At 36.5% G+C, this 18,575-nt stretch overlaps 1 protein-coding gene across 1 annotated transcript; it reads right to left on the bottom strand.

The window, feature by feature from the left end:
- Positions 1-5,118: 5,118 nt before the first annotated feature.
- On the bottom strand, positions 5,119-6,570 carry LOC112182300 (complexin-like). The gene is made up of 2 exons (XM_024320739.2): positions 6,433-6,570; positions 5,119-6,077 (listed from the first exon to the last, which is right to left on the bottom strand). Exon 2 carries the CDS (start codon positions 5,877-5,879, stop codon positions 5,214-5,216), a length of 666 nt encoding a protein of 221 aa, XP_024176507.1. The 5' UTR covers positions 5,880-6,077; positions 6,433-6,570; the 3' UTR covers positions 5,119-5,213.
- Positions 6,571-18,575: the final 12,005 nt, after the last annotated feature.

Raw genomic sequence — 18,575 nt, 5'->3', positions numbered from 1 at the left:
TAGTAATATTATTTTAATTTTTTTTATTAAAATTTTGATATATTTTAAATTTTGATTTTTTTTTTTGAAATAAAAATTTTAGAGTGCCCCACTGATCTTAAAGTTCTGGCTCCGCCACTGGTAACTGGTACTATACCAACTCTAAAGCATTGGCTCTTTGGAACGCAAAAACAATAAATCGCATTGACAAAAGTAATTCACTGAAGCAAAAACTATTTGCTCAAGTTCGGTTGATTAGTGTGTGCAAGTTGCCGGTGGCCAAACTAGCTTGAACGAGTGCATGCATTAAGCAAGGCGATAGGTGATCACTATTTAAGCAATTTCACTTGCAAAATTTAGCTGATTAGTGTATGCGTTTTTCATTTTTCAGTAGAAATGACAACAACTTACGGTGTTGGTTATTTAAAGTTTAAGCAAGCCACAATTCACTAATGATTGGTGCATGCATTGAGGCGGACGATAATACAATATGTATTATAATTTCTTTTGTCTTCGTTATTTTTCTTATAAATTTTTTTTTCATAATGATCCACTTTTAAGGTGGTGGCGGAGCCAATTAAGGCCTTGAGGAGTTGTGGTCCCCACTAATTGTTGTATTTAATTTACATTTTGTAGAGGCACACAATGGCTAGAATAATAGAATAATATTGTATGTTACTACAATTTCATAAGACATCACACAATGGCTAGAAAGAAAGCCAAGGGTTAGACGAGATTGATTGAAATTGTTAAATACAAGGGCACCCATGATGGAATTAAAAGTGCATGGGCATAAATGATTTAGGATGTAAAGATCAGGGAAATAAAAAGAAATTTGCTCTTTTAATTAACAGTGTTTCAATAATTCATGATTACAATTAATGTACGTATTGATTGTTACCAATTTTTGCAAAAGAATATTAAATAAGGGCATATTAGGAATGAAAACTTTAGGTGTTGAGTCATTAAGATAAAAAAAGAAATAAAATCAATAGAAAATTATAAGGAAGTGTCACTTTGAGACTTATATTACTCATAAGGCCACCTAAATTGTTTTGTACACATCAGGCCACTCTAGAGCCCAAAACCATCAGCTCCTTTTTATGCTATACCTATTTTACTCTCAACTATTTATTATTTAAATTTCTGTTTGAGATTCAGTTACTCTCAGTCTCTCTCTTTCTCTACCATGATGAAACTCTCTCTGTCTCTAGCAAACTGTGAAGCTCTCTCTCTCTAGCTCGCTCAGGAAGACGAAACTCTCTCTCTCTAGCTCGCAAACGAAGATGAAGCTCTCCCTCTAGTTCGCTACAGTCTCTAATTGATCATTTAGGTTTAATTCCATATCTATGCACTCTATTTAGCTTGATTTTTACTTCGATTTCATCATTGTAATTTCTTTTTTGTTTTGATTCAATCTCAGCCTTCTCTCTCAGCAATCTGTTTAGCTTGATTTGTATTTCAAAGTTCATAAATGTGATTTCATTTTTGTTTTGCTAAACCTAAATCATGCGTAGCTTATAGTTAAATTAGCTGTTAAATCATGCGTAGCTGTTGTGATTTCATCACTGCATCAATCATGTGTTTTTGTTGAAAGTTGATTGTACAATGAAATTGTTGTGCAAGTTGATTGGTCATAGCTATCTCTGTTAACTAATGCAGGTTTTAGCTGATTTGTACAGTCAAAGTTACTAATGCAGTTTGTAAATGCTACTGATACAGTTCAGAAAAGCAACTAACAGAATGAAAGAATTCTACATTTGCTGTTTTGTTATATATTCTTTGTTTATTCCTCTTGCCTTTTAATTCATATCAAAACTAGAAGTTGATTGATAAATTGATAGGTTCGCGGTGCGGCAGCACGCTTTGTCTTCATTTTTCATTATAATACCAATCTTTGTCATGTCTTAGTTTTTCGTTTTTGATAACATATAGTAGCTTTGTATAACTGTTATAGTGTCTTTATCTTACTGTGGTAGTAGCTTTCTTTTCCTCTGCTAGTATTCTTTCAATCTTATTCCAGTAGCTTTTCTGTTTGATATTGCAAATAGAAGCTAATTATTCTTCCTCTAATGTATAATTGCAGTAACTTAGCCATGGATGCAGAGCCTTATGCGAGGTGCACGTATATGTTTGAGACGATCATGTTTGTTCTTGATATGAATCATACGTTTAATGATATTGTGAGGGAGGTCTCTGTTGGTTTTAATCATTTGAATCTTGATTCATTCGACTTGAGGTACTCTTTCCTTGGATATAAAAGCTGTGTGTTATCAAGTGATATGGATGTAAAACTGATGTTTAGGTGTATGTTTGATTTTAAATTGAATTATGTTGATATTTTGGTGAGGGATTCTAATGGAAGCACCATTTTGGTGCCTTATTGTGGTGGGAGTAGTAGTTCTACTTCTGCAACAAAATCTTTGGATGATGTTTCATGTGCTTCTTCATGTTTGTCAGTGGGTTCAAGCAATATTATTGATGCGAGTGAATACTTGGGGTGTTATAGGCCAGAGGCTCCAAAGAGTTATCTCACTCATGAGTGGCAGGGCTTTATAAGGCATGAGGATCAAAAGTTCCAGGGGGGGGGGTGTTAGAATTTAGGGAAAAATTGACCAAGTATGCTATTGAAACTGGTTTTCTTTTCAAGTACACACGGAATACCTCAAGTCGTGTTATTACAGAGTGTGCTAAGAGATATTCTGATGGTTGTCAATGGTCTATTCGCGCTTTGAAGAACAAGGTGACTGGCTTTTCTACATAAAGAAGTTGAATAATGTTCACACATGCAAAGGAGTTCTTAGGCAGCAAAAGAGTAAGCTTTTGGGGTCTCATGTTGTGAAATCGGAGATTGCTAATGAGTTGAAGTCCAATCCTCAACTCAAGCCTAAAGAGATTATGTCTCGTTTCAAGCATTCTTTTGGATTAGATGTGTCTTATAGGACTGCTTGGTATGGGAAGGAGTTGGCTAGAAAAGCTGTCCATGGTCATGATTATTCTTAGATGCTTTGGTATCGTGATGCTATTTTATCTAGTAATCCGGGCTCTTATTGCATTTTGGAAACTGATCCTTTAAGTAATCGCTTCGAACATTTCTTCATTTGTTTTTCTGGTTGCATTAAGGGCTTGAAGTCATGCATTCCGCTTCTGTTCGTAGATGCTGCTCATTTGAAGAGTAAGTATAAGGGATACATGCTTAGTGCTACTAGAAAGAATGGAAACCAAGGCTTGTTTTATTTTGTGCTCTCTGCTCTGTGCTCAGTATCTTCGACGGTAGCTTTATACACCTGTGATAGTATATATCTATGCCTGTCATTGTATCTTTGTGTACCTATATCAATAGCTTTTAAAGGGTCAGTAGCTTCTGTTTCAGTTTCCATTTTCAAATACTAATTATTTGTTTTATCTTTTTTTTGCAAAGTTCTTCCCCTTTGCATTTATAGTTGTAGATTCTGAAAATCATGCGAATTGGGATTGGTTTTTTGATCATCTATATAACATCTTGTCTCCGCATGATAGAAATGTGACTGTTGTTACCGATCGACACATCGGACTATTGAATGCTGTTGCCAGGGTATTTTTAGATTCTCCTCAATCATACTGCTACTATCACCTTAAGGAGAATGTTAGAGGTGTGTACTGAAAGCAATCTAGAAATTATTTTGTTGACAAGATTGTGGAGGAATTTATGAAAGTTGCTTATTCACCTACATTAGCAAGCTATAACTTCAACTTGCACAACTTGAAGACAGAATGTGGTCTGCCTATTGAAGAGTTTCTGCGATCTTTGCCGTTGGAAAAGTGGTGCAATGCATTTTTCAAAGGAAACATGTATGGTGAAATGGCAAATAGTATTGCCAAGTCATTTAACAATTGGACTAGATATTTGCGTGAGCTTCCTATATTTGAGATGTTTGAAGGCTTAAGGATTAAGGTTATGGAGAATATGTCTGAGAGGAAGGTTGCATGCAAGAGGTGGACCACTATTTTGTGTCCTCCAATGGAGGCTTTGTTGAAGAAATCAATGGATATTGGGGGGCATTGGGCTGTTAGTATGTCTACTGAGACTGTTTTTGAAGTTCATTCAGATAAATCAGTTGTGGTTGATCTTGAGAACAACACTTGCTCCTGCTGTCAATGGCAAATTAATTCATTCCCATGTTCACATGCTCTTGCTGCAATCCAAAAGGTCGGAGTGGAACCTGTGTATAGTTACATTGAGCCGTTCTACACCTGTCAAAGCTACATGGATTCCTACGCGCGCATGGTATTCATCCTATACCAAATATGGAGAAGTTTTATGAAGATGCAGCTAGTTCAACTTCTGTTGTTAAGCCTCCATTGGTTAGGAGGCCATCCAGCCGGCCAAAATCTGTTTGAATGAAGTCTGCAGCAGAAGGAGGCACGAGGAGGCGTATCAAATGTGGCCGGTGTGGTGAGTTGGGGCACCACAACAAGATAACGTGTACTGCACCAATATGAAAGCTGGCAGTAGTACATGAACAGATGAAGTATCTTTTTACAACATTAACGGAAGTTTTCTATAACAATTTGAGTATCTTTTTATACCATTTGGAGTAGCTGTTACTATACTATCATTCTTTTACAGAGCATAGCTTTTACTTGTGTTGGCAACTGTAAATGAACAGAGTATCTTTATACAACATTAACAATATCTTTTGATCACCTTTGCAGTATCTGTTTATATGATTGGGAGTGGCTTTTAGTGATGATGTAATAGCTTTTACTATAATGGTATTTTTTAACATTGAGAATAGCTTTTGAGATTGATGTTTAACTTATGAGTTTCAATCCATGAAAACATAAAAAATTTCTACATCCACAGAAACTTTGTCTAATTATTTCGACATAAATTTCAAAACAAACATGGAAATGAACATGGAAACTGTCATTACATTTATACAATTTTGACATAAAACTTCAAAATAAACCTGGAAATGGACATTAAAGAAGAAAACTAAAGCTGAAAGTAACAAAATAGACATCAATTTTCATCCAATATTAAAGCTGAAAATTAAACATAAAGCTACTGTTAACAGTTCGTAAAGCCACTGTTAGTACTTCAAAATACTACTATCAGCCGACATCATTTTCCATCAAATATCAAAGCTGGAAATTAAACAACATAAAGGTACTATCCACACATGACAAATCTACTTTCATAGCCTAAAAAATCTATTGTCAGCACTACATAAAGCTACTGTTTCCGATTATCATCTAATGCTTCTTGCTGCTCCTTGTTCTTTTAGTGGTATACTGAACTCCTTGCCTTCAGTAGCCTTCCTTTTTTTGTTCTTGATTCGATCCACCATTGGATTTCTCTTTACAGCTTCCTTCTTCCCTTTCTTCATCTTTTTAATTTGTTCTTCTTCAGGTTCTTCTTGTTTATCAGCAGCTTCTTCTTCAAGTTCTTCTTCAGCAGCAACTTTTTTCACCCTTTTCCTTCTCCTTGATTGTTTCTTTGCTTCCTGTTTTTGAGAAGACCTGCCTCTTTTATCTTTTCTTGCTGTTGTGTGCTTCTTTCTAGTTGTTCTCACTTCAGGTTCTTCTTCTTTGTCTTCGTCATCATCTCCACCATCAACTCCTTCTCCACCCTCTTCCTCACCATCCTCACCATCACTGTTACTATTTTCTATATCAACTTTCCGTAAATCCTCTTGAGAATCCAACATATCCTTCTCTAGTAGCTTTCTTTCCATTTCCAGCAATTCATTTTCCAGATTGTGTATAATTTCTCTCTGCTGCTCAATGACGTCCTCCAAGTTCTTTTTTTCCTTCTCAATGGTTGTAAAAACTTTCCACTTCTTCAACAATTTGTTCTGCAAGATCTGTATCTTCCTTGTTGCTATATTGTCTTCCTCAAAGGCTTTGTCCAACATCTCCTAATATCTATCATCCTACCTTGCTAGGTTTTCATTCTCTTTGGTCAACTTCTTCAACAAGTCTTGAGTTTTCTGGTTTTCTTCTTGTGAGAGACTTGTCTGAGTGGTTGCTTCTTCCAACAAGTCTATTATGTCCTTCATTCTCTTCTGACTTTGTGCTTCTTCTTTTTGTCGCTCTTGGGTGGTTTTCTTGTGCTGTGTCAAAAAAAAAATCACATTAAAAAGCTACTGAGGTGGTTATTAAAACATACTAACATAGCTATACAAAGATACAAACTTGCTCAGAATTACTGATTTGAATACAAAAAGCTACTCAAATGATTAAAGAAAGCTACTAACATAATCATACGAATCTACTAACTCGTCCATGAAACTGAAATCTTCTGAAATTTTTAAAAAGCTACTGATGGGCTTAAAAGAAGCTACTCATACAGTTACAGAAAACTACTAAAATTTTCAAAGAAAATTACTTGGTTATAGATCACAGTCAGAGAAAGCTACTAACCTAGGAAGAGAAAGCTACTGAAAATCAACAAAGAAAGATACTTACCCAATCTCCAAAAGTTGGAGTTACAAAGTCTTCCTCCCTTAGCTCGTCGTTTGATTCTTCTAATGCTACTCCTCTGTTTCTTCCTCTGATGTCATGCATTGCCACTTCCAAGTCTTCCTCTGTCAGCTTTGGGTCAAACATTTCCTATTTTTCATCAAACAAAGTACACACAATGTTAAAGACTAGAACAATATATTTCTAAACTGATTTCTTATTGCAAATTTATTTCTATCTGCTCATTGGTTAGTTTCTCCATTTCTTTGTGCAGCTCGACGAGTGACCATCTTATGAAATTTGGTGACCCTAATTCATTTCTCTTGATTGCTCATCCCATCTTTGTCTTCTTAGCTAACCAATACTATTACACAACAATGAGAAAAATATTAATTTTGAGGGCTAAATCTACTGATATGTTAATGGAACTAACAGTAGTGGTTACTTACTATGATTAGCGGCAAACAACCTGACAAATTGACATCTTTGTCTTCCTGCTTCTTACTTAGACCATTGTGCAGATGGTCTAATACCAAGGTTGCCCATGAATATCATCGCCAAGAATTCCATTCGGTGCCAATTTCTACCAACTTCCAGGACAATGTAGAACCTGAGGTGCAGAACAAGAAGGATACGAACAGATTCATGACGATTAGTGATGCCACCTCACTTGGGACTTGATTCTTTGGGTCTTTCAAAGATTTGGCAAGTGCACCATCGATCATCGCTTTTGTCACTTTCTTTGCATCTCCAAAATACTTGTCGATCATCCGATTCTTTGTTGGCTTTTGGTGGTGCTTGTTTAGCTCTATTGTGACTCCTTCCAATCGCATTCCAAGGTTGATAGCTACATCTTCACGAGTTATTTTGTGTATCCTTTCCCCAAGCAGAAACCCTTTCTAATTGACCTCGTATGTCTTGACCATTCTATGAATGTCCTCATCTACTTTTCTGCATTCATTGTCTTTTAAAAGTCCGTGATGGAAGACATAAATGATCTCCCAAAATGGTGTCCTATTCAACCTCAACATTGCATCTGGGCTGATCATCCCTTTGTAGGTTTTCATCTTCTCATTGAATGACTGTAGACTTGTCTATACTGTGGTGTTCGGTCTTTATGTTCAGCCATTTTTCCTTCTGCAAGTAGATACAAACAAAGCTACTGAAGCTACAAAAGATTCTCACAAAAACAACCAAAAAACTATGAAATGTTATGCGAAAGACTATGAAACCTACTAGCAACCAGCACAAAATCTACTACCATAAACTGTCAAACCTACTAGCACCCAACACAAAATCTACTACCATAAACTATGAAACCTACTAGCAACCAACACAAAATCTACTACCATAAACTATGAAACCTACTAGCAACAAACAAAACTACTAAGGCTACAAAAGATACAAAAACAACAAAAAAGCTATGAAATGTTACTGCAAAGCACTATGAAACCTACTAGCAACCAACACAAAATCTACTATCATAAACTATGAAACCTACTAGCAACAAACTCAAAATCTACTATCATAAACTATGAAACCTACTAGCAACCAACAAAGCTACTAAGGCTACAGAGAGAAAAAAGCTATGAAATGTTACTACCAGAGAGAAAGCAACTGTGACAGAGAGAGCCGCCGACGGAGAAGAAAAGCTACTGAGAGAGCGCCGTTGACGGAGAGGAAAGCTACTGCGACAGAGAGAGAGCCGCCGATGGAGAAGAAAAGCTATTGAGAGAGCGCTGCCGACGGAGAGGAAAAGCTACTGAGAGAGCCCCACCGACGGAGAGGAAAAGCTACTGAGAGAGCACCGCTCCGTCGAGAGAGAGAGAGAGAGAGAGAGAGAGAGAGAGAGAGGCGGTTTCTGATTCCAAATGACTTAGAACGTGAAATTGGGTCTGTTTAGATACCAGTGTCAGAGCTGTAATTTCTTTTATTTTTAATATTTGATATTTAATATTTAATATTTTACACCATTTCTAACCTAATGGCCTTATGAGAACAAGAAATATTTGGTGGCCTTAAAGCTAAACAAACATTCAAATATGCACTTAGATGTAATTTTCTCTAAAATCAATGTGGTAGATGAGTCATTTGACCGCAAGTAACAAGAATGTTTTGACCGGATTGCATCCAATATAGGAGATGATTTTTGGAATTAGACCTACTAGCTAACTAATATATCCATACGGTACACTGCGGAGAAAACAAGGGGAAACCTCTAAGTCTCTCTCACCTAGAGAAACCCTAAGGCCTGGCTTACTACGTTTTGCAAAATCGTTCTTGTCCTGCGGCCCCTGGATGTCCAAGATGGCCTCCAGCCTCGCCGCCGTCATAGGAGATCGATATCTACTGCCCATAGGACTCCGGCGGAGAAAGTTTTTTCTCTGGTTTTGTCAGATGGCTCAGCTGGGCTAGTGCGAGGTGGTGGTCCTGCTGTACAAGCCGACAATCGATCCCCGCTGATGGTTTCTTGGACCAATAGTGCCATGCGTCTCAATCGATGGCGATGTGGGGTTGTAAGGACCTGGATTGAGGATGGTGTGTTTCGTGGTGGCACAGGTTGCGGCGGCGTGGCTCGAGATGATTTGGATTGCGGGGATGAGATGTTGTGGAGTTGTGGATCTTGGCGACGCGGGTCGTGGAGGCGCGGGTCGAACGGAGCTTGGCAGGACTATTACGTACGATGAGGGTGATAGGAGGAGACAGTGGACTGGCCCGAACCAGGTTGATGGGCTTGGAGTGATTTCCTTTGGTGGATGCCCTGGGTTTTCGAGTTTTTGGGCTGGGGTTATGCCTTAGTCCATTGGCTTTCAATTTGAGCTAGGGTTTAGGCCCTTGGCCGAACCCTATGTTTTTAGCTTTTTTTTGGTCTAATTACAATAATTTTCCTTGTATTAGGAACCTAGATCTCTAGCGCCTCCGCTGTAATACTAATGGAGGTTCCTCGATACCTCTATGTATTTGAATGTATGATGAGTAGGACTATTTCTATATACCACTGTGGGTAGTACCACTATCTTCTTGTCTGTCTATAAATGGCAACGGAAGGGTATGTAATGACCTTCTGGCTTGTGATGAACATACTACTTCGCCTCAGGGGTTTGATTAAAAAAGAGAGAGATGATTTTTGGATTTATATAGAATTTGTCTTTTTGGAAAGTTGATGTTAATAAATTAATTACTTTTTAAATATAGAGGATCACTAATATAATATGATCTAAGTTTTTGGGAATAAAAGTATATTGTGTTGTAATAATAGATTAAAAGGGTTGTTTACACTAATATGTTCTCAAAATGAAACGGAATCTCTTTCGTCTTCTCTCAAACTCTAGCTACCATAGCTGGGAGATTCCATCAATGACGATCAGAGTCGACAAGAAGCAAATGCTCTCTCTGCCTCTCGTTATCTTCTAGGGACCATCAATGTCGACTATTTCGGCGAACTTTCAATCAGTCTACTTCGCGCCACACAATGAAGTTCTTTTGCTTTAGAAACATGAGTAAAGGGTTGGATGTGCGGGTCCTGATAACGGGCATAGAAAATTGTGGGAAACCCTTGATACTTTCTATTGTGTAATTATAGAGATGAGCTTTTTTTTTTAGTTGATTGGGGTCGGATCAGGCCACGGGATGGCTTAAGTTTACTGACAATTTGACGGGGGAGGTAGCGGCTTTGGAGGCTGGCGACGGGCTGAGCTTGATCGGTATTGTTGACTATAGGTCATGGTGGATCCAAGCTGGCTTTGGATTTCCATAAAGCTTTGGTTGCAGTTCTGGCGAGGCTCGATGCTGCAGCAACAGTCAAGGATCCAACTAGTGGAATTGCGGTGGCAAACAACAGTGATCCAGAAAAGCGGAGGCATCTCTAGAGATGGGTGTTGTCAATTGGCACACTGCGTCTCGGCTAGAACCAAGGATTGGGTGCCTAGATTCTGGGTGGTCAAAACAAGGTCTAGGCCCTATTGGATGGACTAGGGCAACAACAATTGGATTTTGGTGTTAGGCCCTTTCTGGGTTGATTTCTGCTACTTCAATGTGGGCTTCTTTTGGCCAATACATTTTTGGTTCTGTATTTGGGATCCTGGAGATCTAAGTATTTTGTATTTAGCCTATTTACTATGTCTTAGTGTTATCATAGTCTATAGGATTGCTGTGATAAGTAAGCAATGAATGTCTAATGAGTGGACCTATCCTTATGTATCATAGTGGTACCCCCTCACAACCTCTTATATGTATAGTTAATAGCAGCGGAGGGGTATGTGATGGTCATTTTGGCTTGAGTATAAATGAAAAATCATTTGCGATTTGATTCAAATATATATATAAGAAATGTGTGTGTATACCAGAAACCGAGCGGAAGTGGAAAATATACTTATAAATGAAGATTAATGTACATTAAACATAAAGCATAAATTACTGAGAATAAAATTGACTTTTCAATTGAAAACTAAATACAAAACTTAAAACTTAGGTTTTGATAGTGTTTACAGTGGAGGAAGAAAAGGGTACTGCTAAACACATGAGCTCCTATGTTAAAACTAGATAGAATGGAAAAATGAAAAGCTTGGTTAACTGAAGGAGGGATGCTCCTTCTATAGGTCTTGAAGCCCAAATTTTATAGACATGGAATATGCTTTTACTGGAAAAAGGCCAAAAACAGGAAGTAGCACGATTAGCTATGTTTTTGCCCTGTGAATGAACAGCAAAAAGTTACTATTTAGTAAATAGTAACTTGTCTTGGTAGTGGCTACTCGAACTTTGCATATGAGTCTTGATTGTCTTGGTAATCATCCCACTTGATTGGTTTACCTGAAGTACAGGGATGACTGTGAGGTTATAATGAGGATCGGGAAGTAGTTTCTTCTTCATCTTCATCATTACTTAAATTAGCCGCTTGCTCCAAGAGTTGTTTGGCTAACTCTTTTAATTCTGCTGACTTGGAGGATGTATTTGATTTTGCTTTGCCCTTGGACTTGGAAGAGGACTGTAGCTTGGGAGGTTGTGGTTGTGATTGTGAGGTGGATGCTTGTCGAGGCAATTTTGTATTAACTGGCAAACTTGACTGAGGGGGTTGTGATGGAGTAACTGGAAATTCTTCATTTACTTGGGAGATGATTCTTTCTATGATGAACTTATCCCACCATTTGACTAGAAAATGTCTTGATACCACATTTTCTTTTAATTCATAATGCTTTGAAGATCCAAGGGAGTTTGTATTTGACCATAAAATGCAGTGTGATAGGGAAATTTGTGTCATAGTTTGTGAGGTTCATGATTGTTCACAAATAGGTAACTACATCTTTTATAGGTTGCGGAAGAATATCAAATGGGCATCCATGAGCCCTCCACCAACCAAGGAACCAATTGGGAACTGTCTATTGAATTTTTTATAAAAATTTAAGAACCAGGAGTGACTGAAATCTTCAGTTTGGTGTAGGAAGATTTTGTTCTAGGTTTCTTCATAATCATAGTAATTAAATGATAGATCTCCCAATTTGTGGTAGGTGTATGGAGGATCACCCTATTGGGATAGAGAAATAATACGGACTAAGTAAAGAGAATGATACAGAATTTTGGATGGATTCCGCTGATCGGGAATAGGTTTGATTGTTACTGATTGTGTTTCAAAAAGGATATCTTTATAAAATTTCAATGGTTGGGTAGGATGACTAGGTTGGAAGTGAAAACCAGGAGGGTAATAGGCCTTAACTAAGGACATTGGATTTTTGAAGTGACTCATGTTTGGTTCAACATAAAAAATATTGTGACTAGTTCGCTGGAAATAAGGGGGAGGTTTTTTTTTAATTAATTTGGGTTTGAGAGAGTCAGGTTTGAATGGGTCATATTGGTTTACTGATAATTCGGATGACTATTACCAAGGGTACTACCAATGGTATTGAATCTATTATTGGTTGGGATTGGTGGGTGCCCAGCATTTGGGACCATACTAGAGGATGATTCTTGTTTGACCGGTGTTGGTGACTCTGTTTTTACTGTATTTCTGGGAGCACCAGGGCAAAGATCAAAGGGTGCTTCTATTACTAGGTTTGGGAGATTTCTCCTGGTGGATAATCTGGTCTTCATGTTTGGAACCCTGTAGAAATTCTCGGGTTAGAAAGTCTGGAATATAGTTGTCACTACCTTTAATGAATGCTATTTCAAAATAAAAAATACTTAAGATTGCTTGCCATCTGGCAAAGATTTATTTACTGGCGATATTTTGAACATCTTTTTCTAAAACATCTTTAGCACTTTTGCAATCAACTCTAACCAAAAACTTTTGATTTAATAAATCATCTTGAAATTTACTAATACATAAAATAATAGATAAAATCTTTTTTTTTTTTATAGTACTGTAATTGCTTTGTGATTGGGTCAAGACTCCGGAGTAATATCTAACAATTTGCTCAGGATGAGTGGGAGAGATTTGTTGTTTTAAGACACCTCCGTAACCCACCTCAGAAGCATCAGTTTCAACTATTTTGAAATAATTGGCGAGAGGAATGCCAAGACATGGTAGAGTTTTGACATAACTTTTAATTTCTTTGACTAAAGAAGTATAAACTGAGGACCAAGCAGGGGGTTTGTTTGTAATCTATCGAACAAAGGTTTGCATTTTTTTCTTAGATTTTGGTAAAACTCTACCACATAATTTAATGAACCTAAGAATCTTTGTAACTGATTTTTGTCCAAGATTATATCAGGAAATTTATCAGCAAACTGGATTACTCGATCTATTGGACTAATTTGGAGATGATGGATATTGAATCCTAAAAATCTGGTATTTGTTTGGAAGAGTTTGATTTTTGAAGCTGAAACTACAAAACCATTGTTTTTTATGATCGTGAAGAATTGATGTAAATATTTCCAGTGTTGATCGATGGATTGTGAAAAAATGAGGACATCATCAATGTAAACAATGGAGAAATTACTATATGAATTAAAAATATCATTCATACTATTCTGAAATTCACTGGGGGCATTTTTGAGACCGAATGACATTACATTTCATTCATAATGACCAAAGGGTGTGACAAAAGTAGTTTTGTATTTATCTTCTTCACTAATTTGGCTTTGCCAGAAGCCTGATTTCATATCAAATTTGGAGAAAATGACGGAGTTATTTAATCTATTAATGAGATCACGTTTGTTGGGGATAGGATATTGTATCCATTCTAGTACAGTATTGAGAGGCTTATAATTGATGACTAAGCGTGGAGTTCCTATTTCTAGTTCAGCATTTTTCTGGACATAAAAGGCAGGACACGATGAAGGGGATTTACTTTATCTAATAATTCCTTTATGGAGTAAATCTTTTATTTTTGTTTTGCAAAAATCCATGACTTCTTGATTCATTTGGATTGGGCGAGCCTTGATAGGAATGTTTTTCTCATTGAATCCTTTAGTATAGGGGAGAGTAACAATATATTTTTTTTCTATGCCAGAAGGTAGTAGGAATATGAGAAATTTTAAATACACACCCCAAACTACTTAATACACATCTCTATTATTTTATATTTCAAATCAGATTTTATAGGTAGGTTAAATGACCAAAATAGACATTTATGTATTAAAAGAAAAATAATAATAATAATCATATGTTCCTTATATTATTCTATAATTATAAACACAATGAATTTCTATACATGACATCCTCATTTAAAACAAGAATAAAGTTAGAAACCATCTAATTTAAATTTTTCTTAAATGAATTGTAATTAAATGGGGTGAGATACCAAGTAATTTAGAATTTCGTAATCAATATTATTAAATGTTTTTAAAACATATTGCTTTATACTCCCACTTTTTAGTTCATTTTTTTTTATCTAAAAGTGATGATTAGACAATTTCTTATCTAATATAAAACATCACATGTATAAAACTTTGTAATTGTTAATGTGTTTGACCATCCAATGACAACTTCGTAGTTCCGCCATTGTGGAGAAACTACTGATACAGTTTTGGTTGAATGTTCGACTCAAAATTTTATACTTGATCAATAGGGTGTTTGGTGGATGAGAACTTAAATAATACAAAACTTGTTTCTAAGCATCTATTTGAACTTTGAATGGAACAATAATGAATCCTTATGGATTTCCCAATAACTAACACAAGTAATTAATATGGTCAATTATATATACTAATCAAATGTTAAATAATAGTGTATTTCATAATTTTTAAGTTTAAGGATATTTTAGGTAATTTGGGTTGTGTATTTAGTAAAATGTTAGAATGAGAAATTAAATGGTATGTGTATTGAGTAAGGAGTGTGTATTAAGTTATTAGGGGTGTGTATTTAAAACTTCTCTAGGAATATATCCAAACATAATTCTTTAATGATTTTTTCTTCAAAAGTCTTGATTCTTTGTTGAAGGAAATGTCCTTGTAGTTGGGCATCAATTCGTTTGAAGTTGATTTCTTCTTTAAGGAAGGTTGTCTGCTTATATTTTGCCTAAATACAATTGAGTGTTTTTGAAATAGAATTTTCTTGGAAAGCTTTTAGTGTATGGATTTTAGGGTTAGATGAAAAAGTAAATTTGACTAGTTCACCAAATGGATAGGTGGTAATACCATCTTGTTCTGTTGTAAAAGGGATATTAAAGTGATGAAAGGAAGACCGAGAATTACTTTGTAGGTTAAGTTTTTTACTTGGACAAATGGTGTTTTGAAGTATACATTGTTTTAACAGACATGTGCTTTGGAAATTTTGTATTTCATATCCATTTTGGTTCCATTAGCTGATCTTAATGTTTCTTTTGTTTTTTTTTTTTTTAAATATTTGGAAGGTATTAGACATTCTTGTATGCAGTTGAGATCTGCATCTGAATCAATAAATGTTGTTGTTATTAATTGAAAGTCTTTGATTTTAAGGTGTACTTCGGCATACCATTTTTTGAGTTGGATTTGGCACATAATACTAAGCGTTTTTCTCTAAGATGATTCGGCATTGTTTTGCTTAGATAGTTCATTGTTGGTAGGGTTTTCGGTAGGATGGTGTATTTTAAGGAATTGATTATCTATTTTAAGAATATTTAATTCATGTTTGATTTCTTTGTTGTCATGACTGATTATCCTACCCATCCCGATGTATTTGAAGAGAACACCTCCCATGGGTAGGCGATTCTGCACCTTCCTCCATCTCCAATGGAGTAAATTTCCAGCGCCTCCTTTGGTGTCGCAGTTGTCGAGCATGGCCCTTGCCGCCTCTTCCTTTTTTCCATTTTTCTCCAAGAAGTCGAGGTCCTTGACCCGTCTTGAGGCGATGGTTTTCTCTTCTACCCAGACTACTTTGCACTGGGTTTTGGAATTGTTTTCGGATCGGCGCCCAAGATTGGTCGCTGCGGGCGACTGGAAGGTTTGGGATCCAGGAACTCCGATGTCGTCTTAGAGGTCAAAATTCGGATTAGGAGTGGCTCTAGCAGGGTTGCAGTCGGATCGGTGGTGGCACTATGGTTTGGGGGACCCGAACTAAATATAGGATCCCGGACCTACTGCTTGGTGGCTGAAGGTTGCAGCGCGCCGGGCGTTTGGACAGAAGATCCCATTTTGGGTTCAGATTGTATCGAGGATCAGGGTTCTAAGGCTGGCGGTGGTGCGAGGTCCTCCCAGTGAGGGGTTTTCCTCTCGGTGGCGTGGAAGCACAACTGGACGAGGAGCGCTGGGGTTGGTTGTGGTTGGTGAGGGTGGCGCAGTGGGTTCTTCCACTGGTGACACTCAACGGCTACAGGTTGGGGTGCATAGACGTTCGGGTGTCCAGAGAGGAGTTGATGCTAGGGTGCCCAAATCAGATTCAAATGGGCTTGGGCTCTTGACAAATCTGCTTTGGTAAACTTGATTTGGGTCTCAGGCCAGATTTGGATCCGTATTTGGGATCCGGGTGGCTTACAAATTCGGATCTTGGATCCGAGACAGTTGCTCATATTGCTCTGGTATTGGTTATGGTTCTTAGGAGTTCGTTTGCTAATTTTCGAGTTTCTGACACTCTCGATTACTTTCGGACTCCTGGTGAGCGAATCACCTCTCCTAGGTGATCATATCACCGGTTATGGTTATGGTTACGGTTGCTATTACATTTACACTGCTCTCGTGACATATGCAGTGCAGCGATGTCGTTCGGCATCAAGTCACATCTTGGTTACCTTTCATTCTAGATGCGTCTGTGCATCTTGTTATAATTTATTTTTTTTGCTTCATTATAGATGTGTTTGTGCATCTTTTTATGCTTTATTGTTTTCTTTTGATGCTTTTGCATCGCTCCATGTAACCCTCAGTTATCACTTAATATAGTTTGTTGTCTTTCCTTTAAAAAAGAAGAAGATTGTATTTGTATTTTAATTGTCCTTATTTCTTATTGCAAATCTTTAATTGTTATTTCTTTTTTACTAGTTTTGAATTTGTCAAAGGTGGAAGTAAGGCAGATTCTTTGCTAAGGAATATTAACAATGATTTCCTATGTGATAAGTTTTTTCAATTTCTTGAGGTATTCAGATTTTGATTCTTGGTTATCGATTTTTGCAATTAGGTCAATTAATAATTCTTCTTGTTCTTCTTGTTTAGAAAGAACGTTTATTGTTTTGAAACAAGTATCTTTGCACCCAAAAGTGAAATCTGGTGAACCATGTTCATTAGAATCAGCTGAGGTGGAAGATTCTATTGATGTAAAATTATTTTCACTATGTTCATTTTCGGAATCAGTGCTTCTTAATTCTAAAAGCCAGATAAGATTTTCACGTTTTTCATTACTGATTTTTAATTGTATAATAGTATTTTTTACCGGGCAATTATTTGCAAAGTGACCGGTTTTGTTATATTCGTAACATTGTCTTTTACTTTTGTACGAAAATTTTCTGTTTAGGTGGCCGCCTGTTGTTTTGGCTAGGGTTTTCGGAATTTGTTTCCAGAGTAAAATTTGTTTGGTTCGAAATTATTTCTGTTTCTTGAGTAAAATTTATTGGGGGTAAATTTTTGTTTTGTATGATGATAATCAAATTCATTGTTTTTCTTTTTATGTCGGCGTGATGGAGGTAGAGGTGGTAGACCATATTGTTCACAAAAGTTGCCTAATTCATATTTGGCTGTTTTCTTATCTGATTTTACTTGAGAGTTTAATTTCATGTCTATGCACATTTTTAATCTTTCTTTTTGAATAACTGTAATAATATTTCCATAAGTAAGGGTATTGTAATTAATGTGCCCTATTTTATTACTCAGGACTTGTCTAATTTTGTGAGCAAATAGTTTGGGCAAGCCATTTATGAATTTTTCTTTCCAGAAGGGTTGGTTACTATCATCTCTAAGCATAACTCTAGAAATGAAAACATCTTTATACCATTTAAAATCATTTAAGGTTGGACATTGAGATTGCCAAGTTGATTATGGATTCTAGAGGTAATGTGACTAGGTGTGCCTATGAAGTGGTGAATAATTGTGTAAAACAAAGTGTTGACAGCATTAGAAATTCCCATCCCGATGTTTTCATCAAAGATTGGAAGTCCTTCCTCATCATGTTTAACTGCTTGTTTAATGGCTACTCTAGAATCAGGTGTGAGATGTTTCTCCCACTAGGAATGAAGCATTCCTATGAATCCTGTGGAGACGATGTCAATAATTTCAGGCTAACTAAAATTATGATTGGTGACATAGCCATTGGCCGCCATGGACACATGATGTAATTTATATAATATTTCTTGTTCTGATAGATTATCAATGTTCCATTCGTATGTTTTATTAGAAGAGACAAAAAACTGATTACTAGGATATGTACTGGGTTGAATATCTAACGGCAGTGGACGTTCTGTCTAGTTTTTGAAATTTCATTTCTTTGGGTGAGCTATCCTATATATATATATATATATATATATATATATATGTCCAACCTGAACCGTATTAGCTTTAAAGCAGTTATCAATACCTTTGACAATCAATTTGGCTGAATTTTGCAGAGATGATCTATACATTAGTACCTAAAAACTGAACAATCGAGATGTGGATATGAGACTGAAAAGTGACCCTAAATTCTAACATCACACTTTAATTTCAGGGCGAGGCCTCACTCTGGATATATATATATATATATATATATATATATATATATATAACAATTTGAGAGGAATGGAAAAAGATGGAGACAATCACAATTTGGTGTAATA

The sequence above is a fragment of the Rosa chinensis genome, chromosome 1 (assembly GCF_002994745.2).
Source record: "Rosa chinensis cultivar Old Blush chromosome 1, RchiOBHm-V2, whole genome shotgun sequence".
NCBI lineage: Eukaryota > Viridiplantae > Streptophyta > Magnoliopsida > Rosales > Rosaceae > Rosa > Rosa chinensis.
The sequence above is the reverse complement of the archived record's forward strand: the minus strand, read 5'-3'. Positions and strand labels throughout refer to the sequence as shown.

Coding starts and splice junctions, on each gene's coding strand:
- LOC112182300 (XM_024320739.2), bottom strand. CDS start 5,879: ATGTTGGACAAAGCCTTTGAGGAAGACAATATAGCAACAAGGAAGATA.